The sequence below is a fragment of the Mesoplodon densirostris genome, chromosome 2 (assembly GCF_025265405.1).
Source record: "Mesoplodon densirostris isolate mMesDen1 chromosome 2, mMesDen1 primary haplotype, whole genome shotgun sequence".
Lineage (NCBI taxonomy): Eukaryota > Metazoa > Chordata > Mammalia > Artiodactyla > Ziphiidae > Mesoplodon > Mesoplodon densirostris.
This window is the reverse complement of record NC_082662.1, coordinates 67,606,984-67,631,861: the sequence shown is the minus strand read 5'-3', so window position 1 is coordinate 67,631,861 and position 24,878 is coordinate 67,606,984. Positions and strand designations below refer to the sequence as shown.

Sequence of the window (24,878 nt, the reverse complement as noted above, 5' to 3'; positions counted from 1 at the left end):
GATGCTCAAAGTCACTAATCATCAGGAAAATGCAAATCAAAACCACAGTGAAATATTGCCTCACACCTGTCAGAAAGGCTGTTATCAAAAAGACAACCAATAACAAGTGTTGGCAACAATGTGGAGAAAATGAAACCCTCATGTACTGCTGGTGGGAATGTAAATTTGTGCAGCCACTATGGAAAACAGTATATAGGTTCCTAAAAAAATTAAAAATAGTACTTAATTAAGTAATTAAAAATTAAAAATTGATCCAGCAATTCCACTTCTGGGTTTACCTGAAGAACAGAAAAACACTAATTCAAAAAGATATATGTACTCCCATGTTATATAAATAAATAAGTCATAGGGATGTTATATACAGCATAAGGAATATAGTCAATAATACTACAGTAATTTAGTATGTTGAAAGATGGTTACTAGACTTATAGTGGTGATCATTTCTTAATGTGTTTGCCTGTCAAATCACTATGTTGTACACCTGAAACCAATATAATATTGTATGTCAACTATACATCAATTAAAAAAACCAGGGCCTCCCTGGTGGCGCAGTGGTTGAGAGTCCGCCTGCCGATGCAGGGGATACGGGTTCGTGCCCCAATCTGGGAGGATCCCATATGCCGCGGAGCGGCTGGGCCCGTGAGCCATGGCCGCTGGGCCTGCGCATCCGGAGCCTGTGCTCTGCAACGGGAGAGGCCACGACAGTGAGAGGCCCGCATACCACAAAAAGAAAAAAAAAAAAAAAAAAAAAAAAAAAAACCACAAACACATGTACTATATATATATATATATATTTTTTTTGGAAAAAGGGAATATAGAGCAAAATGAAAAAATTTACAGTAATTTTCTCTGGACAACGGGATTATGAATAACTTTTTTTACTTAATTTTACTTATATTGTATCACATAAATTATTCTACAATGGACATGGAATGGAACATATCCTTTAATATATATTCAAAGAAGTCCTAAAGGCATTCAGAAACAAGAATACTAAGATTATTAGAAAGGTGCTTTGTGTAGTATGCAACACCAAAATGGGTTTTGAAGACCAATAGGTTATAAAAAAGACCACACACATTCTATGACTGTGTACAAACTAATAGGAACTAAAGGTCACAGAAAATAAAACAAAAAACTGAGGTGTTCAATTTCATATATTTACTCTATTTAGTACTTTAGAACATGACAAGTTGCTTGAGACCGGTGTGGTAATTAAGTCTTAGAGGAGGCATTATTAACCAATATGAATAATTCCTATGTAGGATAAGGAAAGTAATATCTTCTCTTATTACTATCTGCCTGAATTGTGTCCATTCTTCTAAGTCAATGATTCTTTCAGTTTTTTGTTTTTGGTTTCATTTTTGAATAGGTAATACAACCACCAGTTGAAAGTTCAAATTTTCTTCCTACTTGTATCATCCCTGCCCTTCCCCACCCCATTTAATTCCCCCTCCTGGAGGTAATCAGGTTAACAGTTTGTTTTTCATTTTCTCAGAGATATTATATACACAGGTAAGCAAATACATCTATTGTCTATCCCTCATTTTTTTCCCACCCCCCATTGTCTCTCCCTTTTTTATACATATGGTAGCCTACCATTTTGATGGGTTTTCATTTTGCTTTTCTTACTTATCAATAAATCTAAGCACTCTATATATCAATACATAGAGAACTTCTTTATTCTTTTTTAGAACTGCAGGGTATTCCACTGTATTGATGATCAAAATCTTGGCTGTTTATAGTATTAGGCTGTTTCCACACAATGCTGAAATAAACAATCTATAAAAATGTCATGTTGCACATAATGGGAGTATATCTGAAAGATAAATATTATATGAAATGTAGCTGTAGTATAACCATTGCAATGTGGGCCTAAAGGTAGGTACTTTAGATATATATTGCCAAAATGTGGTTCATAAAAGTTACACCAATTTATATTCCCATTGGCATTAGGCAGAATCACTTATTTCACTACAGCCTCAGCAACCTGGTATAACATGCCCATGCTTCTCTTGAAAGATTTTGATTTAAAAATCTAGGGTGGTACCCAGTTTATGTTTTTAATTAATACTCCCAAAGAGTCTCATTCAGTTCCATTTCAGCCCATGCTTTGAGAAACTCTTTTCTAAATCCAGCTCAGAATCCCTGTAACACGTCTAGCCCAAGACAGTCTCTCTCCTTTTGGTTCTGTAACCCTGTATGTAGATCTCATTTTGGGACTTAATGTTATATTGCTCTATATTATTTCTTAATATTTCTTTTCTGATATGTACCTTATCTCCAAAGTCAATGGCTCCTGAAGGCAGAGGCTATATCAAACTTCTTTTATATCTCTGGAAATAGCACATGTAGAGTGTGCAAAGAGGACAGACTCTTTAATAACTGACTACTTGGGTTCAAATCTTTTTTTTCTTTTTTTTTTTTAAATATTGTTATTGGAATATAATTGCTTCACAATGGTGTGTTAGTTTCTGCTTTATGACAAAGTGTGCCAGTTATACACATACATATGTCCCCATATCTCCTCCCTCTTGCATCTCCCTCCCCCCCACCCCCTAGGTAGTCAAAAAGCAACAAGCTGATCTCCCTATGCTATGCAGCTGCTTCCCACTAGCTATCAATTTTACATTTGGTAGTATACATTAGTGATACCACTCTCTCACTTCCTCCCAGCTTACCCTTCCCCACATCCCGTGTCCTCAAGTCCATTCTCTACACCTGCGTCTTTATTCCTGTCCTGCCTCTAGGTTCTTCAGAACCATTATTTTTATATATTCCATATATATGTGTTAGCATATGGTATTTGTTTTTCTCTTTCTGATTTACTTCACTCTGCATGACAGACTCTAGGTCCATCCATCTCACTACGAATAACTCAAGTTCATTTCTTCTTAGGGATGAGTAATATTCCACTGTATATATGCGCCACATCTTCTTTATCCATTCATCTGTCGATGGACATTTAGGTTGCTTCCATGTCCTGCCTATTGTACATAAAGCTGCAATGAACATTGTGGTACATGACTCCTTTTGAATTATGGTTCTCTCAGTGTATATGCCCAGTAGTGGCATTGCTGGGTTGTATGGTAGTTCTATTTGTAGTTTTTTAAGGAACCTCCATAATGGTCTCCATAGTGGCTGTATCAATTTACATTCCCACCAACAGTGCAAGAGTGTTCCCTTTTCACCAAACCCTCTCCAGCATTTACTGTTTGTAGATTTTTTGATGAGGGCCATTCTGACTGGTGTGAGGTGGCACCTCATTGTAGTTTTGATTTGCATTTCTCTAATGATTAGTGATGTTGAGCATCCTTTCAGGTGCTTGTTGGCAATCTGTATATTTTCTTTGGAGAAATGTCTATTTAGGTCTTCTGCCCATTTATGGATGGGGTTGTTTACTTTTTTGATATTGAGCTGAATGAGCTGCTTGTATATTTTGGTGATTGATCCTTTGTCAGTTGCATCGATTGCAAATATTTTCTCCCATTCTGAGGGTTGTCTTTTCATCTTTTTTATGGTTTCCTTTGCTGTGCAAACGCATTTAAGTTCCATTAAGTCCCATTTGCTTATTTTTCTTTTTATTTCCATTTCTCTAGGAGGTGGGTAAAAAAGGATCGTGCTGTGATTTATGTCAAAGAGTGCTCTGCCTGTGTTTTCCTCTAAGGGTTTTATAGTGTCTGGCTTTACATTTAGGTCTTTAATATATTTTGAGTTTATTGTTGTGTACGGCGTTAGGCAGTGTTCTAATTTCATTCTTTTACATGTAGCTGTACAGTTCACCCAGCACCACGTATTCAAACGGCTATCTTTTCTCTACTGTATATTCTTGCCTCCTTTATCAAAGATAACGTGACCATATGTGCGTGGGTTTACCTCTGGGCATTCTATCATGTTCCACTGATCGATATTTCCATTTTTGTGCCAGTATCACAGTGTCTTGCTTTGTAGTATAGTCCGAAGTCAGGGAGCCTGATTCGCCCAGCTTCGTTTTTCTTTCTCGAGATTGCTTTGGCCATTCGGGGTCTTTTGTGTCTCCATACAAATTTTAAGATGTTTTGTTCTAGTTCTGTAAAAAATGCCACTGGTACTTTGTTAGGGATTGAACTGAATCTGTAGATTGCTTTGTGTAGTAGAGTCATTTTCACAATGTTGATTCTTCCAATCCAAGAACATGGTATATCTCTCCATATGTTTGTATCATCTTTCTTTCATCAGTGTCTTATAATTTTCTGCATACAGGTCTTTTGTCTCCTTAGGTAGGTTTATTCCTGGGTATTTTATTCTTTTTGTTGCAATGGTAAATGGGAGTGTTTCCTTAATTTCTCTTTCAGATTTTGCATCATTAGTGTATAAGAATATAAGAGATTTCTGTGCATTAATTTGTATCCCGCTACTTTACCAAATTCATTGATTAGCTCTAGTAGTTTTCTGGTAGCATCTTTAGGATTCTCTATGTATAGGATCATGTCATCTGCAAACAGTGACAGCTTTACTTCTTCTTTTCCAATTTGGATTCCTTTTATTTCCTTTTCTTCTCTGACTGGTGTGGATAAAACTTCCAATACTATATTGAATAATAGTGGTGAGAGTGAGCAACCTTGTCTTCTTCCTGATCTTAGTGGAAATTGTTTCAGTTTTTTACCATTGAGAACAATGTTGGCTGTGGGTTTGTCATATATGGCCTTTGCTATGTCGAGGTAATTTCCCTCTATGCCTACTTTCTGGAGGGTTTTTAACATAAATGGGTGTTGAATTTTGTCAAAAGCTTTTTCTGCATCTATTGAGATGATCATATACTTTTTCTCCTTCAATTTGTTAATATGGTGTATCACATTGATTGATTTGCATATATTGAAGAATCCTTGCATTTCTGGAATAAACCCCACTTGATCATGGTGTATGATCCTTTTAGTTTGCTGTTGGATTCTGTTTGCTAGTATTTTGTTGAGGATTTTTGCACGTATGTTCATCAGTGATATTGGCCTGTAGTTTTCTTTCTTTGTGACATCTTTGTCTGGTTTTGGTATCAGGATGATGGTGGTCTCGTAGAATGGGTTTGGGAGTGTTCCTCCCTCTGCTATATTTTGGAAGAGTTTGAAAAGGATAGGTGTTAGCTCTTCTCTAAATGTTTGACAGAATTCACCTGTGAATCCATCTGGTCCTGGGCTTTGGTTGTTGGAAGGTTTTTAATCACCGTTTCAACTTTTGTGCTTGTGATTGGTCTGTTCATATTTTCTATTTCTTCCTGGTCAGGCTCAGAAGGTTGTGCTTTTCTAAGAATTTGTCCATTTCTTCCAGGTTGTCCATTTTATTGGCATAGAGTTGCTTGTAGTAATCTCTCATGATCTTTTGTATTTCTGCAGTGTCAGTAGTTACTTCTCCTTTTTCATTTCTAATTCTATTGAGTCTTCCCCTTTTTTTCTTGATGATTCTAGCTAATGGCTTATCAATTTTGTTTATCTGCTCCAAGAACCAGCTTTTAATTTTACTGATCTTTGGTACTGTTCCCTTCATTTATTTTTCATTTATTTCTGATCTGATCTTTATGAGTTCTTTCCTTCTACAAACTTAGGGTTTTTTTAAATTCTCCTTTCTCTAATTGCTTTAGGTGTAAGGTTAGGTTGTTTATTTGTGATGTTTCTTGTTTCTTGAGGTAGGAGTGTATTGCTATAAACTTCCCTCTTAGAACTGCTTTTGCTGCATCCCATAGGTTTTGGGTCGTCGTGTCTCCATTGTCATTTGTCTCTAGGTATTTTTTGATTTCTTATTTGATTTCTTCACTTATCTCTTGGTTATTAATTAGTGTATTGTTTAGCCTCCATGTATTTGTATTTTTTACAGATTTTTTCCCATGATTGATATCTAGTCTCATAGCATTGTGGTAGGAAAAGATACCTGATATGATTTCAATTTTGTTAAATTTACCAAGGCTTGATTTGTGACCCAGGATATGATCTATCCTGGAGAATGTTCCATGAGCATGTGAGAAGAAAGTGTATTCTGTTGTTTATGGATGGAATGTCTTATAAATATTAGTTAAGTCCATCTTGTTAAATGTATCATTTAAAGCTTGTGTTTCCTTATTTATTTTCATTTTTGATGATCTGTCCATTGGTTAAAGTGGTGTGTTCAAGTCCCTTACTATTATTGTGTTACTGTCAATTTCCCCTTTTATGGCTGTTAGCATTTGCCTTATGTATTGAGATGCTTCTATGTTGGGTAGATAAATATTTTCAATTGTTATATCTTCTTCTTGGATTGATTCCTTGATCATTATGTAGTGTCTTTCTTTGTCTCTTGTAATAGTCTTTATTTTAAAGTCTATTTGGTCTGATATGAGAATTGCTACTCCAGCTTTCTTTTGATTTCCATTTGCATGGAATATCTTTTTTCCATCCCCTCACTTTCAGCCCATATGTATCCCTAGGTCTGAATTGGGTCTCTTGTAGACAGCATATATATGGGTCTTGTTTTTGTATCCATTCAGCCAGTCTGTGTCTTTTGGTTGGAGCATTTAATCCATTTACATTTAAGGTAATTATCGCTATGTATGTTCTTATTACCATTTTCTTAATTGTTTTGGGTTTGTTATTGTAGGTCTTTTCCTTCTCTTGTGTCTCCTGCCTAGAGAAGTTCCTTTAGCATTTGTTGTAAAGCTTGTTTGGTGGTGCTGAATACTCTTAGCTCTTGCTTATCTATAAAGTTTTTAATTTCTCCATCAAATCTGAATGAGATCCTTTCTGGGTAGAGTAATCTTGGTTGTAGGTTTTTCCCTTTCATCACTTTAAATATGTCCTGCCACTCCTTTCTGGCTTGCAGAGTTTCTGCTGAAAGATCAGCTGTTAACCTTATGGGGATTCCCTTGTATTTTATTTGTTGCTTTTCCCTTGTGGCTTTTAATATTTTTTCTTTGTATTTGATTTTTGATAGTTTGATTAATATGTGTCTTGGTGTGTTTCTCCTTGGATTTTCCTGTATGGTACTCCCTCTGTTTCCTGAACTTGATTATCTTTCCTTTCCCATATTCGGGAAGTTTTCAAGTATAATCTCTTCAAATATTTTCTCAGTCCTGTTCTTTTTCTCTTCTTTTTCTGGGACCCCTATAATTCAAATGTTGGTGCATTTAATGTTGTCCCAGATGTCTCTAAGATGCTCCTCAATTCTTTTCATTCTTTTTTCTTTATTCTGCTCTGCAGTAGTTATTTCCACTATTTTATCTTCCAGGTCACTAATCCGTTCTTCTGCCTCAATTATTCTGCTCTTGATTCCTTCTAGAGAACTTTTAATTTTATTTATTGTGTTGTTCATCATTGTTTGTTTGCTCTTTAGTTCTTCTAAGTCCTTGTTAAACGTTTCTTGTATTTTCTCCATTCTATTTCCAAGATTTTGGATCATCTTTACTATTATTACTCTGAATTCTTTTTCAGGTAGACTGCCTATTTCCTCATTTGTTAGGTCTGGTGGGTTTTTACCTTGCTCCTTCATCTGCTGTGTGTTTCTCTGTCTTCTCATTTTGCTTAACTTACTGTGTTTGGGGTCTCCTTTTCGCAGGCTGCAGGTTTGTAGTTCCTGTTGTTTGTGGTGTCTCCCCCCAGTGGCTAAGTCTGGTTCAGTGGGTTGTGTAGGCTTCCTTGTGGAGGAGACTGGTGCCTGTGTTCTGGAGGATGAGGCTGGATCTTGTCTTTCTGGTGGGCAGGACAGTGTCCAGTGTGTGTTTTGGGGTGTCTGTGACTTTATTATGATTTTAGGCAGCATCTCTGCTAATGGGTGGGGTTGTGTTCCTGTCTTGCTAGTTGTTTGGCATAGGGTGTCCAGCACTGCAGCTTGCTGGTTGTTGAGTGGAGCTGGGTCTTAGCGTTGAGATGGAGATCTCTGGGAGAGCTTTCACCATTTAACATTACATGGAGCCGAGAGATCTCTGGTGGACCAATATCCTGAACTCGGCTCTCCCACCTCAGAGGCACAGGTCTGACACCCAGCCAGAGCACCAAGACCCTGTCAGCCACACGGCTTAGAATAAAAGGGAGAAAGAAAGAAAGAAAGAAAGAAAGAAAGAAAGAAAGAAAGAAAGAAAGAAAGAAAGAAAGAAAGAAAAGAATAAAGTTATTAAAATAAAAAATTAAAAAATTATTTAAAATTAAAAAGTGAGGGCTTCCCTGGTGGCGCAGTGGTTGAGAGTCCGCCTGCCAATGCAGAGAACGTGGGTTCGTGCCCCAGTCCGGGAAGATCCCACATGCCGCGGAGCAGCTGGGCCCGTGAGCCATGGCCGCTGAGCCTGTGCTCCGCAACAGGAGAGGCCACAACAGTGAGAAGCCCACGTACCACAAAAAAAAAAAAAAAAAGAAAAAAGAAAAAAAGAAACAAGAGAGCAACCAAACCAAAAAACAAATCCACTAATGATAACAGGTGCTAAAAACTATACTTTAAAAAAAAAAAGAAGAAAAAAAAAAAACCAGACAGACAGAACCCTAGGACAAATGGTAAAAGCAAAGCTATACAGACAAAATCACACAAAGAAGCATACACATGCACACTCACAAAAAGAGAAAAAGTAAAAAAATATATAGCGTTGCTCCCAAAGTCTACCGCCTCAATTTTGGGATGATTCGTTGTCTATTCAGGTATTCCACAGATGCAGGGTACATCAAGTTGATTGTGGAGATTTAATCTGCTGCTCCAGAGGCTACTGGAAGAGATTTCACTTTCTCTTCTTTGTTCACACAGCTCCTGGGGTTCAGCTTTGTATTTGGTCCCACCTCCGCATGTAGGTCACCTGAGCTCATCTCTTCTTCACTCAGAAAGGAGGAGGTTAGAGTAGCAGCTGATTAGGGGGCTCTGGCTCACTCAGGCCGGGGGGGTAGGGGTACAGAATGAGGGGCGAGCCTGCATTGACAGAGGCCAGCATGACATTGCAATAGCGTGAGGCGTGCCATGTGTTCTCCTGGGGAAGTTGTCCCTGGATCACGGGACCCTGGCAGTGGCGGGCTGCACAGGCTCCCAGGAGGGGAGGTGTGAATACTGACCTGTGCTTGCACACAGGCTTCTTGGTGGCTGCAGCAGCAGCCTTAGCGTTTCATGCCTGTCTTGGTGTCTGCGCTAATAGCCGCGGCTCACGCCCATCTCTGTAGCTCATTTAAGCAGTGCTCTGAATGAATCCCCTTTCCTCGTGCAACCCGCAACAATGGTCTCTTGCTTCTTAGGCAGGTCCAGACTTTTGCCCGGACTCCCTCCTGGCTAGCTGTGGTGCACTAGCCCCCTTCAGGCTGTGTTCATGCAGCTGACCCCAGTCCTCTCCCTGGGATCCGACCGAAGCCCGAGCCTCAGCTCCCAGCCCCCGCCTGCCCCAGCGGGTGAGCAGACAAGTCTCTCAGGCTCGTGGGTGCTGGTCAGCACCGATCCTCTGTGTGGGAATCTCCCTGCTTTGTCCTCTGCACCCCTGTTGCTGCGCTCTCCTCCATGGCTCCGAAGCTTCCCCCCCACCCCGCCACTCCCGTCTCCACCAGTGAAGAGGCTTCCTAGTGTATGGAAACCTTTCCTCCTTCACAGCTCCCTCCCAGAGGTGCAGGTCCCATCCCTATTCTTTTGTCTCCGTTTTTTCTTTTTTCTTTTGCCCTACCCAGGTATGCGGAGAGTTTCTTGCCTTTTGGAAAGTCTGAGGTCTTCTGCAAGCATTCAGGAGGTGTTCTGTAGGAGTTGTTCCACATGTAGATGTATGTCTGATGTACTTGTGGGGAGGAAGGCAATCTTCACGTCTCACTTCTCCACCATCTTGAAGGTCCTCCCTGGGTTCAAATCTTGATTTCATCATTTACTTATGTTCTTACATACAATAAATAAGACTACCAGTACTTACTCTATAGTATTTTGTGGATTAAATGAATTAATACATGTAGAGCACTTAGGATAGTGCCTAGAACAAAGAAAGCAGCTATTTATTAATATTTTAATATAGTAGTAGTTCAATTACTACTATTTGTTGAGAAGTTCACACTGCAAAACATATCGTAAGTGCTAGAAGTATAAAAGTTTCCAAAACAGAAATTTACTACTTTTATGGATATTACATTCTAGTGAGGCAGTAAAGAAAGACAATAAACACACACATACATGGTATAATGTTGGGCAGTGCTAAGACAAAGAAAAAAAGTGGGAATACTATATAGAATGTTGGAGGTGTTATTTTACGCAGGGTAATCAAGGGTACATTCTTTAGTGAAATGAATGAGCAACTGGATATCTAGGGGGAAGAGTATAGTTAAAAACAACAACAAAAGGTCACTGTGGCTGACAGATGACCATTTTAAGGACTCTGGATTTTAATCTGAGTGTGATGAGAAGATATGAAAGAATTTTGAGCATAAAATGGTTAAGTAACAAGGAGATATAAGTATATTTCTTTCTAAGTATATCTTATTTCAGTCTTAAGTCCCAAATAACATGTCCCCTCATCCATTTTCCCCTCAAGAAAAGTTACTGTTAACTAGCAATAATAATCAATACAAACGGAAGTTATTCTCAACAGATTTTTTCATATCATCCCAAACCACTCCAACTTCACCTGGATGGAGGGTTTTGACTAGACAAAGGAGTAGGCAGTTATTGCCATTAAGAGATTCTACCATCCCGTAATTTGTTATCAATGTTTCTAGTTCTACTCATTGGTTAAAAAAAGTACCATTCTCTGTTTTTGGCAGCTTTCTTTAGCCACATCAAGTTAAGCACTGTGAGGATAAATAGTGACATAGTGTTCTCTTAAAGAAAGAAGTGATAATAACAACAATAATAAACATGGTAGTGAATAGGAGAGCTGTGATTAGAGTACTACACTCCATAGTGTCTCTTGAAACAGAACCAAAAAAAATCTATTCTTTCTTTATGGAAGTAACAGACCAAAGCTATATATAAATCAGCCCTTTAGTGTTACTTTTGTTTAGCCTAGAAAAGTAGTAAGCTAAAACAAAGACTTTTCTACACTTAACAGTAAGAGCCATGAGGAAAAAATATCAACTTCAGAGTCTGTAAGAAGTGGAACATAAAAGATTCCATATTGAGTTGAAAATAGCCAGAAGAGTTATCATCAGATACTTGGTGGGGAGGACCTGGAAAGTATGTTATCTGTTTACAATTAAACTAAACCAATATTTAGTAATAAATATACATTCCACTAATCTGTATACATATAGTTCTGGCAACATAAATGAGCTAATGTAGAGTCTCTTTTTGTTGACAAACACAAAGAAATACTTGATTTAAAAACAGCTCTTAGAATGCTGAAACCTCTGGACTACCTGATAAAAGTACAAAAACCAATTCCCCTGGATGTTTCCACAATGCACTGAAGGAAAATAATACCTGCTGCAGATAAACTTACAAGCAAAAATTAAGAGAGGAAATAACTTGTCATGACAGAAAGAACATATGCAACAGACCAAAAAAATAATCACCCTAGTAACTTGAGATAACAGAAAAAAAAATCAGAAAGTGACTAAAACTTAAGTATTTTATAATTAAGGAGATAAAAGGAGAATGAGAAGCTATGTTAAAAAAACCAGGCTACCATAAAAGAAAGGGTGGAGATGAAAAAGAACCAGATATAAATTCTAGAAATGAAAAAAGTCATTATATGCATTAAGTAGCAGATTAGACACAGGGTAAGAAAAACTGAAAAGCAAATCTGAGAAAATTATCTAGAATACAGCAAAGATAAATTACAAAATTGAGGTTAAGAGATACAGAGCAGTACTAATCCAAGTTTGATCTGTGGATCACCGCCAGTCCACAAATTGTTACTGGACTAGTTCATGATACAGAAAGTGAGAGTAAGCATTTGCAACAATTTGATATTATTGTGACATTCTTATATTTTACAAGAATAATGGTTCACAATTGATTGGAAATTAAAAACAATCTTTCACCACAGATAGCTTGAGAACCACTGACACACAGAGGTAGAAACAGGGAGTGTTCACTGTACAACCTATAGTTAACAGGAGCTATAGGAGAGAATATAGACAATGGGGGAACATCAACATTTGAAAAAATAAGATTAAAAATTTCCTGGGAATTCCCTGACGGTCCAGTGGTTAGGACTCTGAGCTTTCACTGCCCCAAGGGCCCAAGTTCAATCCCTGGTTGGGGAACTAAGATCCTGTAGGCCGTGTGGTGCAGCCAAAAAAAAAATAATAGAAAAATAATAAATAGTACTAAAATTACTTGATACTCAAGAAGACATGAGAAGTAACATGAATTAAGAGCATGAAATGGAATCCTGGACCTATGACTTCTAAATTGTGTATCCTTGGATAAATTATTTATTCTCTCTGAGTTGCAGTCTCCTGATCTTTAATGGAAATTATAGTACTACCAAAACAAGAGTGTAATGGAGGAAATACATAATATATTTTAAATGTGTAGCACAGTGTCAGGTACACCAAAGGCACTCAAATATTAGCTGTTCTTTTTCTTCTTAATTAACAGAATCCCCAAAGTGGACAATAGTTAGTAGCAGAGTCTAAAGAAAATCTATTCTTAAAACCCACCCTGGGGACTTCCCTGGTGGCACAGTGGTTAACACTCCATGCTCCCAATACAGGGGGCCTGGGTTGAATCCCTGGTCTGGGAACTGGATCCCACATGCATGCCACAACTAAGAGTTCGCATGCCACAACTAAGGAGCCCACCTGCCGCGACTAAGGAGCCCGCCTGCCAGAATGAAGACCCTGCGCAGCCAAATAAATAAATAAATAAATATTTAAAATAAATAAACAAATAAATAAATTAAAACTCACCCTGACAGTTCACATTATCTTCTTACTACCAAAGCACAAATAAATTATTTTGTACTTAAAAGATAATTTTCAAATATTTAGATGAAAATGAATGTCTTTACATTTGAACAAAGCAAGTACAGTATTAAAATTACCTCTACAAGCAGCTTTCCAAAAGTTTTCCTCTCCAGGGCATACTTGGTAGCTTCATCCAAAGCTCTTTGTGCTAGTCCCACAGCACCAGCTGCTACCTAGTATTTTAACATTTTACAAAGCAAAAGTTCATGTTGTCTTTAAAACACATGTATAATGGCTATTTGCCTAAAATCTAAGTTAAGGATTACACAAAGAGAAGCTGACCTATACCTTAAGGCAATAAAGGGTGGGGGAGATAACAAGCATTTAAATTTATATTATTTATGAATTAAAGGTTAATGGAAGGCATTTGTAAGGCACAGGATCATAGCCTAGAGACAAGTCATTCTTTCTGTTTAACAAGGGAAAGCTTCTCGGGGGAAATACTCCTAATGAGTGAGGGAAGAGGAATGAGTACACATCAGCAGGAATGATTAAGTGTGAAATGCTTCTTTGTAAATCAAACAGCTATAGTAATTCTGTATTTACTAAAATAACTTCTGTAACAGCAAGAGTGTTGAAGAATTCTAAAACAAACAAAAAACAATATCCCTCCATCCTTATAAAAGAAGCAGATATTAAAAAAGAAATACAGACCAAGAATACAGTGTTAAAATAAAACTACTCAATGTAATAAATGAAAAATCCTATAAAGGTTATTAAGTCATATTACTTACTAGAGGTCTGGTTTTATCAAAAGCTCCCATTGCAATTTTGAAACCAGCTCCCTCACCAATTAAAACATTTTCCTTAGGTACTCTCACATCTTCAAAGACAATTCCTCTTGTATCTGAACATCGCTGGCCCATATTTAATTCCTAATAAGGAAAACAAGATATATTAAGGAACATTTTTTGAGCTAGCATGTATTCTTGCTTTAACCACTGTTTTATGACTTTTCTGCAATTGTCTGAGACAGAGGTGGACAAACTATGGCCTGCAATGCCTGTTTTGTAAAGATAGCTTTATTGGACTACAGTTGTTACTGAGTCCAAGCTCACTCTGCTCACCGCAAGACAGGCCAGTGAATCAGAGACAAGATGTTGGTGGGAATGTAAATTGGTGCAGCCACTATAGAAAACAGTATGGAGGTTCCTCAGAAAACAAAAAATAGAGTTACCATATGATCCAGCAATTCCACTCCTGGGTATATACCCAGACAAAACTATAATTCGAAAAGATACATGCACCCCTATGTTAATAGCAGCACTATTCACAATAGCCAAGACATGGAAACAACCTAAATGTCCATTGACAGATGAACGGATAAAGATGTGTGTGTGTGTGTGTGTGTGTATTATATATATATATATGTATTATATATATATATATATATAAAACACACACACACAATGGAATATTACTCAGCCATAAAAAGAATGAAATAATGCCATTTTCAGTAACATGGATGGACCTAGAGATTATCATACTAAGTGAAGTAAGTCAGAAACAGAAAGGCAAATACAATATGATATCACTTATATGTGGAATCTAAAATATATGACAAATGAACATATCTATGAAACAGAAACAGATTCACAGACATAGAGAACAAACCTGTGGTTGCCAAGGAGGGGGTGGAGGTGGGGGAGGGAAGGATTGGGAGTTTGGGATTAGCAGATACAAACTCTCTCTCTCTCTCTCTCTCTCTCTCTCTCTCTCTCTCTCTATATATATATATATATATATATATGAGATGGATAAACAACAAGGTCCTACTGTATAGCACAGGGAACTATATTCAATATCCTGTGATAAAACATAATGGAAAAGAATATGAAAAAGAATATATATATGTATAACTGAATCACCTTTCTGTACAGCAGAAATTAACACATTATAAATCAACTACACTTCAATAAAATATATATATTAAAAAAGAAATTGCCAAGGTAGCTATATCCCCTCAACATTTCATTTAAAAAAATTTTCAAACCAACAGAAGAACTGCAAGAGTAGTAAAATGAATACCTCATCTTTACCTAGAGTTGCCAATTTTGGCACATTTCCTTTATTTCTGTGTTTTGTGGGTGCGTATAACTATTAGCATTATTTGCTGAATTATTTGAGAGGAAGTTGCAGATATCATGACCCATCTTAACAATTTAATCTCATTTTTAATAAGCAGCGTGAGAAGCAGGGGCAATGGGAACATAGAGCTGTAAACAAATTCTTTAATTTACTTGATTTAATACTAATAATCTGCTTCCAGGCTTGAAAAATAGTGACACTAACATATAGTTTGAGAAAAAACCCAGCATCTCTTTGTCTTTATAAGTTGATAAACTCTAGTACCTTTAGACCCTCACTCAGACATAATGAGAAAACACTGTTTACGAAAACAGTTTTACTCTATCCTGTTTCCCAGACTCATCCCAAACACCAGAACATTTAAAACCAAAATGCTTCCTGGACTCATCTCAAGCCATATAATTTCTAAAACACAAAACATTTTGAAAAACATCAGATTTCACAAATTTGTAAAATTCTGATAATTTCAAAAAAGACTTAAGGAGATTTAAATATATACAATATAACTATCTATCTCTCTCACTAGAAAATTAGATCCTCAAGGGCAGGATCTAATTTTTTCTGTTTTGATCCATACAGTATCCTCAATACCTTGAATAATGCCTAGCATACAGTATGAACTCAATAATAAATATTTATTGAATTAGAGATTCTTTTTAAAGTTAGAATATGGGAAAAAGGAAAGTGAGACTAGACATAGCAAGATAAAATCAGAAGTCGGTTTACTAGGTAATAAAATATAATCTGTCAGGACCTTTACGTTTTTTAGAGACAGCCATAAATTTGGCCCTGAGTTTTCTAGCAACCATCCCTAAAAAGGAAAAATGAATAAAACATAAATAAAAACAAACCAATTGCTTGGAAGAAGCACAACCATTCTTAGTACTTCTATTTTGTTATATACAATAATCTCATTATAGTTTTATTTGTGAAGTGCAGTCTACCTTTAATATCTATCTTAAAAGAAAGTATAGAATAATACAGTGTAGGAAACTGCACTAGGCAAGTTTCTAGGACACGTTAGCACTGATCTCAACTCTGCCTCTTAAGTATGTAACCTTGAGTAAATCATTTCACTTGGATTTCAGTTTCAGTGTTCAGCAAACAGACCATAAAAAATGTGTAGGGTATCTTCCACTTTTAACATTCTACGGCCTAAAAGGGAAAGTACCCCTCTTACATACATTAGCAACATGCTTCCATTTTGAAGAGGCTTTGGTACAAAAGAGAGATTCTCATGGCTTTTAATAAAACATACAAATACATATGATTGGTTTAGAAGTTTGCATAACTTAGTCAACTCAAAGTAGCCTTTCCAGTTCAGGTTATGCCACCCTTAGTCTAATATCTGACAAGATAATCTGAACCTTTACCCATTTGGAAGAAAATTCATGTAACTCTTAATTAACTTCCATAATCCTTAGATATAGACATCATTTAGTCATTAATAGGTTTTAATAGGTTTTCTTTTTTACAAATTCACTTTAAAAAAAAAGAGTTTTACATTTGTAAAACTGCATCTCCTCTTCCTTTTCTCAGAGTTATAATCTTAAATCATGCTTCCTTAGCTCTCACTAGGACTACTTTAATGACTTCATTTCTTTCCTTCTTTGATTTACTAAATTTTAAACTCTTTTCTCTTTAATCTACTTTAAATGCTACTGCTAAATTATATCCAAGCATTCAGATTACTGTGCTTTTGTTTCTTTTTTTTAATATATTATTTTTATTTTTGGCTGTGTTGGGTCTTCATTGCTGCATGCAGACTTTCTCTAGTTGTAGCAAGCAGGGGCTACTCTTCGTTGCGGTGCATAGGCTTCTCATTGCAGTGGCTTCTCTTGTTGCACAGCATGGGCTCTAGGCACACCGGCTTCAGTAGGTGCAGCACATGGGTTCAGTAGTTGCGGCACGTGGGCCCTAGAGCATGTGGGCTCAGTAGTTCCAGCACGTGGGCTCTAGAGCGCAGGCTCAGTAGTTGTGGTACACGGGCTTAGTTGCTCCATGGCACATGGGATCTTCCCGGACCAGAGATCGAACCCATGTCTCCTGCTTTGGCAGGCGGATTCTTAAGCACTGCGCCACCAGGGAAGTTCCCCATATTACTATCCTTTTCAAATATGTTAAATTACCTTTTCTTGTTCAAATAAAGTTTTTCTTGCCTTCCCACATTCAAGGCTCTTTGCCATTTCTACACTTTCTCAGGAACAGATTTTTCTCTTAGTGTTGTATGAACGTGGGTAATCAACTTATGTCACAGTGTTTTAATCCATAAAATGGGCATAATGCCACTTATCCTACATGAAATGTTGCTGTGAGCAAAGAAAAAGAATGGGGAAGTGTTTTGAAATATCTAAAACTCTATTACTGGGCAGGCCATACAAATGATAGTTTGATTTCTGCTTCATTATCCCTCACAGCTGTTATTGGCATTCTCCATAGACTGGCACCAAGAATGGCTACTCTTTCAAATAATTACTTGACATGACTATTCTCAACTTAAAAATCTTTAGCAAGGACTATTTCACCCAATAATATCAAAAGCAGATTTATTTTTATTGCAACTTAATACAACCAAAATGTTTTCAATAAAGGAAACTGAAATTAGTAATTTTGAAATTTATAGTTAAAATAATATTGGAGGCCTTAATCACTGATAAATACACACTTTACCTTTCTTCCAATCTGTACTCCTGGGGTGTCTGCTTCCACAATAAATCCAGTAAAGGCTTTACTAGCAGGAGCCTTAGGATCCAGATCAGAACGAGCCAATAAAAAATACCTAATACACATATACATACATGATGATAGATAATGGTATCAGCAGATAACATATGGTGACTCCCATCTCAGTTAATCCTCCCAACAATCCCAATTATTATTACCCCCATTTTATAGATGAAGAAATGAAGAATCAGAGAGGTTTAAAAGCTCACCCAGGTCACATACTTACAACATGGCAGAGCTAGTATTTCACCCCACATTTACTTCTTAACTAATATGATATCTAGCTTTTTTTTTTGTAGTTTGATTGACAAGTAAAAATTCCTTGTATCAAGATGACATAAAATAAAGTATGTGTGTGTTGGAACTGTCACTTTTTCTTTCCCAAAACTAGTTTAAGTATTTAAGGGACAAGTTATCTAGAAAAGGAGGGTAAATGGGGCTGCCTGTGAAAAGAAATGAGACAGTGACCCTTATGTTCTGACTACTGTCCTCTTCATGCAGCAAAATCAGAGTTTGTGTTACAGCTGAATTATTATGAATATCTCCTGGGTTTTCTCTCCAGAAGAATTCTTCCCAGGAAGATTTAAAAATAAAACATGAGGAAAAAAGGCAAAACATCCAAATATCCAGGAAAGCCATGTTCTAAATAGCCTGGTATAGGAGAATTTTTTTTTAAATTTCTTAAACAACTAATTTATTTTCTATGCTTAAAATTAATAAACTATCATCTACTCTACAGTTTTACTTAATAGTTTTAAAAATAGTAAAAATTGTTTTCTAGTTTCATATGTTACCAAATTTGTCTTACTACATGATGCGCTGTACTTAATCAATTCTCAAAATTGTGAAAGCTTCTACTTGCATTGTTGGATTTCCCTCAACTTGTTACATTTTAATCGTTTCTTCACTTTTTTATTACTTGCTGATATTATGATAACTTAATTAAAGATAATGATATAGCACCCCATATTACTGGACACTTATAAAGTGATTGACATATTTAAAATAAACAGTAAACTCACTCTCAGGAGTAATGCTTTTCTTACCAAAAAATAGCACCGAAGAGCACACATATATAGTGAATCAGAATTTTTGCAGACAAGGAAAGATAACCCATTTTTAGTTCATTATACCAATCACCAGAAGGTCCTTCTTCTATAAGTTTCTATTTATATACTTGTAGTGATGAGTAAATACATTTTTCCCATGACCACTTAACACACACTAGATAGAACTGTTGTTGAAATTCTTGCCTTTATGTTGAGCTATACTTTACATTTTTCTCACTTTCACACATTTATTCTAAACTGACTTTCTGAAGCAAACATACAAGCCTACTCTTCCATGTACGAGACATTATTTAAAATTTTTAAAAATTCTTCCTACACAACCAAATCTAATTCCTTTACTCTTCATAGGACATGTTTTCTGTGCTCACCTTAATGAAGGACATTTACTTGCTTCTGAATTTATTTCATTTTGTCAATGCATGTCTTAAAAGTGTTGCCCAGAACTGCTACCATTTTTTTTCCTGCTTGTTTGATGCTATACTTCTATTACTTCAGCAAAAAATTACATTCGCTTCTTAAAGGCAGATACATCACACTGTTGATTCCTATAGAACTTTCTTCATCTTTTTTCCACAAATAATGCTATCAAATATGTTTTCCTTCAACATTTTATATTAATACAAGGGATTTTATGACCCTTTGTTGAACTTCATGTCGTTATTTTTGGACCTATATATTTGGACCTTTTAGATTTTATTAAAGTAAAAGTCTGTCCTCTCTAAACTTATTGCTCAGAAGCAGAGAAATGTGCTATACAAATGGCTTTCCTTTTTCCTCAGAGTCTTGGGGGAATGGTTCCAAGGAGGTCCCGGTAGGGGCTAGGGAGAGTGAGGATAGTAAGCCAAGTAGAGGGAACTCTAGCTTTCCTAATCAGATTCAACCAGAGCAGGTATTTTTGTTTTATTTTATTTTACAAATTAAACTTCTGATACAATTTGAAGAAATAGTTCAGGACTTAAGAATAGTTTGTGAAAATCACTGAACTATTTATAATCCTTTATGGACCCTCCAGTTCCATGAATAAAACTTGTCTTAATTGTGGTGGTTTAATAATAAAGGAAGGAGAGAGGGGGAGATTCTGAATATAAAGCATTTAAGAATCAATATAGAGAGGTTTTAAACAATATACCAATTAGCTTTTCCTCCATTGGTTATCCACATCTTCTGACCATTAATAATATACTCATCTCCTTTTTTTTCTGCTTTGGTCTTTATAGCAGCTACATCAGAGCCTGCTCCAGGTTCTGTTACACAGTAGGCCTTGAATATATGGAAAAAGAGAAAATAATTATATGTTAATTATTAAATTATGAACATTTAGAACCAGGAGGGTATTTTTTTAAGTCAGTATTTTAAATACTTTAAAATACTTAACAATAAAATGTTCTTACAGAATCAAACTGCTCAAATGTAAAAACATTTAATATGTAATTTAAAACTAGATGTAGGATACCAATAAACCATATAAAAAATTACAATGTTAAGTATCTTCAACCAAGTTAAATAAATTTCACACGAACTCATTCATTCAAACATTTATTGAGTAGTATCTACCATTTACCAGGTTATGAAGGAGGAGATGGAAAAGCCAGAGATGAAAGACATCTTGTCTTCAAGATTTTTACAATGTAGCAGTGGAGATGAATATTATATTGTAATTATATATCTAAGTATTAAAGTCACACACAATGGGCTTAAGAAACTATCTTAGCTTTAGAGTGTCAGAAAGCTTCCCAGAGGTGATGCTTAAATTAAGTCTCAAAAAGGAAAAGGAATTCTTAGGGGGTAAGGAAAAGGGGGAATGTGTATTCCAGGAAATAATACATATGCAATGATACCGAGATAAGAAGCAGGGTTACCCAGTGTTTGTGATATAAAAGTACCAGATTCTATAACATCTATACTCTGTGCATGTAAGGGAATGGTAGAAATTAGTCTGGAAAGAAAAGAAGGGAACAGATGACAAAGAACACTTTATACTACACTAAGAAGTTAAAATTTTATCTGGTGGAAAAAAGGGAGCCTCTTAAGGCTCTTCAACAGATGTGTGACAAGATGTAAGCAGAATGGATAAAGGGAGTGGTGGAAGGCAAGCAACGGGTAGCTGAAGTTCATTCAAGTTTACTGAGTGACAGGTACTGGGAATACAAGGCCTAAAGACACAAGTTCCTTACCCTTAAGGTACTTATAGTCCAAAGAGAGAAACCTTAACAGTTAATTTTAATTCAAAGTAGTAAGGGTACATAGGGACATTAGAAATGACTACTTAGACCTGTAGGGGGTGGGAGGTGGAGTGGTAAGGAAGATGAAAAGAAGAATAAGTAATACTCGTTGAAGGAGATAGGTCTTGAATGACAAATAAGTGAGGCAAGCTGATCTAGGCATGGAAGAATGAAACAGCAGTTGTACAAGGCAAAGTACTAGCAGTTCAGTACTGGAATGTAAAGTATGAAACTGAAAGCCATGAAAACAGGCTAAAAAGGCAGGCAGGGACCTGGTCCTGGAGGCTGAGGTGTATGCCATGCTAAGGAGAGCAGACTTTTATGCATTCAACAAAAGTTTATCAAACACTTGCTATTTTGCCACAGAACCTGGGCTTCAGGGAAATCCAGAGCAGCCTAGTGTGCAAAAGTGAGGAATATACATGCATTTTTCTGAGGATGTCAGATTCTAAAACGGGTTCACAAACTAAAAAAGATATATTAGATACCACTGCTATTGATGAAATGGAAACACAATGTTTTTGTAAATGCAGGAAAGTGACAGATTTACATTTTAGATAAGTTTATTATTACAGAAGTATAAAGGACAGATTTAAGGGGAGATAATAATAATAACTTTTTACTATCTTCCAGGTGCTGTTTTAAGTACTTGACTCATTTAAACCTCACAATAATCCTTATGACACAGGTACTAGGTATCTACATTTTATAAATAAGGAAACTGAGACAGTGAGGTTAAGTAATTTTCCCAAGTTCACAGATCTAGTAAGTGGCATAAATATGTACATAAGACTGGAGTTAGGGACACAAATTATGCAAGAAAGAAAGCTTAAACTAAGAAGATAAGGCAAGAAGATAAGATGAAGTTTAGAACTGTGGTGTGAAATCCACAGGACACAGTGACTGAATAGGATGTTGGGGAGCTAAAGAGGATGTTATGATGACTCAATTTTTTAGTTTAGGAAGCTTCCAATTAGGGATAATCTCGAAGAGAAGCAGTACTATAGAGTGGGAAGAAAATAATTTGGTTTGGGACACATTTCGCTTAAGATATTTGAGTCTAGGTCTTCCCTGGTGGCTCAGTGATTGCCTGCCTGCCAATGCAGGGGACGCGGGTTCGAGCCCTGGTCTGGGAAGATCCCACATGCCGTGGAGCAACTAGGCCCGTGAGCCAAACTACTGAGCCTGCGCATCTGGAGCTTGTGCTCCGCAACAAGAGAGGCCACGACAGTGAGAGGCCCGCGCACCGCGATGAAGAGTGGCCCCCACTCACCACAACTAGAGAAAGCCCTCGCATAGAAACGAAGACCCAACACAGCCAAAAATAAATAAATTAAATAAATAAATAAATAAATAAAAATACAATTTGGAAAAAAAGAGATATTTGAGTCTAGCTAGGAAGAAATGTCTAATAGATAAGTTCATATAGGAGGGTAAAGGTCAGGGGAGAGATAAGGCCTGGAACTGGAGACTTAATAGACTACTCAGTGAATATACCAAAACTTAACACGAGACAGGGAGACTGATTTGACAACTTAAGTCAAGAGTAAGCTTTATGTAAATCAACAGTGCTAATGCTATAAGCTATATTTACGAAAGAATAGTATCTACCTCTTCCTATCTTTGTGCTCTTTACACAATTCTTAGATGACACCTTTGGTCCAGAAGACCTTAATTAAGAAGAAAATACAGATTTACTGGAAAGAGACCTGGAAAATCTCAGAGACACATCTTTATTGCAACCCTCTGGATCTGTGAGAGAGAACAGTGCCCAGAAGGATCAGCTCTGGACTTGCTCCAACTCGAGGCTTTCAGTAACTCCCTTCTCTTCAAGCTCCCCACTCAGCCCAACATTTTAATCTTTCAGTCTTTCTCCCTCCTTCATCGTCCTCTGTTTATTCACCTTTTCCATTCCCTTGTCTCATTTTCTCATTCTTTCTGATTGCCCTGCTCTCTCACACTCACATCCCCTCACAGATCATCTTTCTGTTGGAGACTATACTGATGGCCTATTTCCAAGAGCAGCAGGTTTGAATCAGCTCCAGTTTAAAATGAAGGTGGGGGGTGGGGGCAAGGCCAGGAGGGGATATTAAAAAAAAATAAAAGTATCTAAAATAAGAGTGATGGAACCATGCTACTCTGTACTCATCAGACCATACTAGAGTACTATATTTAGCTCTATAATAATATTTTTGAGTCAGTGATTACTAAGAAGGCAGTGGGACTTTACTGTGTTGTATGAAGAAAAGATGAAAAAATTGGGGCTAATTTGCTTAGAAAAAAGTAAGATCCACATGACAGCCATATTAAAATACCTGAAGGGCTATACAGCCAAGGGAGAGGATTTGAATTGATAGGAGAAAACTAGTGTGAAATTATTCAAATTTATTGAACACCTATTATGGTATCAGGTGGTGACATTACAAAAGGAAATGACACAATCCTTTCCCTCAGGAGCATGCAATCTAGAAGAGCTTTCTAACAGTCAGGGACACTCCCAAATGGAGCTGCTTCAGGAAGCTGAGACTCCTAGACATGAAAACATGAGCTAGATGGCCTTTTCACAGGTGAGCTATAGAGGAGATTCAGGTGTCATGTAGGTTAACTGCATTACTCTTCTACCTAGATGTTCAAATCTGTTTTCAACATCACAACAAAGAAGTATTATACAAATGAACTCTCCAGAAAAGATAATTCTTTCAAATACCAAAATTTTATTTTAAGTAACTTTGGGAATTTCTTTTCCTCTGAAATATGCTATTTGACATTCCTCTACTTTATAATAAGGCATAGTTTTTATTTTTTAAAACTTTTTCATAAATTTCTTTTATTCTTACTTATTTTTGGCTGTATTGTATCTTTGTTGCTGCACGCGGGCTTTCTCTAGTTGTGGCGGGCGGGGGCTACTCTTCGATGCAGTGCACGGGCTTCTCATTGCGGTGGCTTTTCTTGTTGCGGAGAATGGGCTCTAGGCACGAGGGCTTCAGTAGTTGTGGCTCGCAGGCTCGAGAGCGCAGGCTCATTAGTTGCGGCACACAGGCTTAATTGTTCCACGGCATGTGGGATCTTCCCAGACCACGGCTCAAACTCCGGTCCCCTGCGTTGGCAGGTGGATTCTTAACCAATGTGCCACCAGTGAAGCCCAAGGCATAGATTTTAGAACTTATGAAGTGTATGAGTTTGTGTGTTTCTATGCACAATGGCTGGTTCTTCAGAGTTGTTCTTGTCTTATTTGATTGTTTCCTAGTAAGTAAAATTAATTTTATAATGCTCTTTCAGCAGAAGCCATTTTTGTTTCCAGTGCAACTTGTTCTCTTAAGTCAAGCAAATTAGTAACATTCTTTTATGCATAATTATTTATTTATGAAGAATTTATTATTTACTTAATTTGCATAATTCTATGAATTCTATAATACTATGAATACATTTTGGGTAAGGATCTAAGGGTCTACCAGATTGTTAACTTATGAGCCGGAACCCAGTTTTGGTGGGGTTTTTTAAATTTTTTTTGGGGGGGGCTGCTTTGGGTCTTCACTGATGTGCACGGGCTTTCTCCAGTTGCGGCGAGCGGGGGCTACTCTTTGTTGCAGTGGGCGGGCTTCTCATTGCAGTGGCTTCTCTTTCTTGTGGAGCACAGGCCCTAGGCACACGGGCTGCAGTAGTTGTGTCATGCAGGCTCAGTAGTTGTGGCTCGCCGGCTCTAGAGCACAGGCTCAGTAGTTGTGGCACACAGGCTTAGCTGCTCCGCAGCATGAGGGATCCTCCCGGACCAGGGCTTGAACCTGTGTCCCCTGCATTGGCAGGGGGATTCTTAACCACTGTGCTACCAGGGAAGTCCCAAGAGCCCAGTTTTATTCACTGTTTTATTCCAAGTCCACCTGGTACACAGTATTCAAATATTTAAAAGAATGAGTAGAACATTATAT

The 24,878-nt window shown here is 37.0% G+C and overlaps 1 protein-coding gene across 2 annotated transcripts in view; it reads right to left on the bottom strand.

Moving 5' to 3' along the window:
• ACADM (acyl-CoA dehydrogenase medium chain) overlaps positions 1–24,878 on the bottom strand; it is a 48,811-nt gene that overhangs the window by 5,675 nt on the left and 18,258 nt on the right. For both annotated transcript variants that reach the window (XM_060084560.1, XM_060084569.1), the window contains exons 7-10: positions 19,860–19,990; positions 17,607–17,715; positions 13,583–13,723; positions 12,926–13,021 (exon numbers count right to left, since the gene is read on the bottom strand). In XM_060084560.1, coding sequence (XP_059940543.1) covers positions 12,926–13,021; positions 13,583–13,723; positions 17,607–17,715; positions 19,860–19,990 — 477 coding nt within the window. The remainder of the gene's footprint in view (positions 1–12,925; positions 13,022–13,582; positions 13,724–17,606; positions 17,716–19,859; positions 19,991–24,878) is intronic.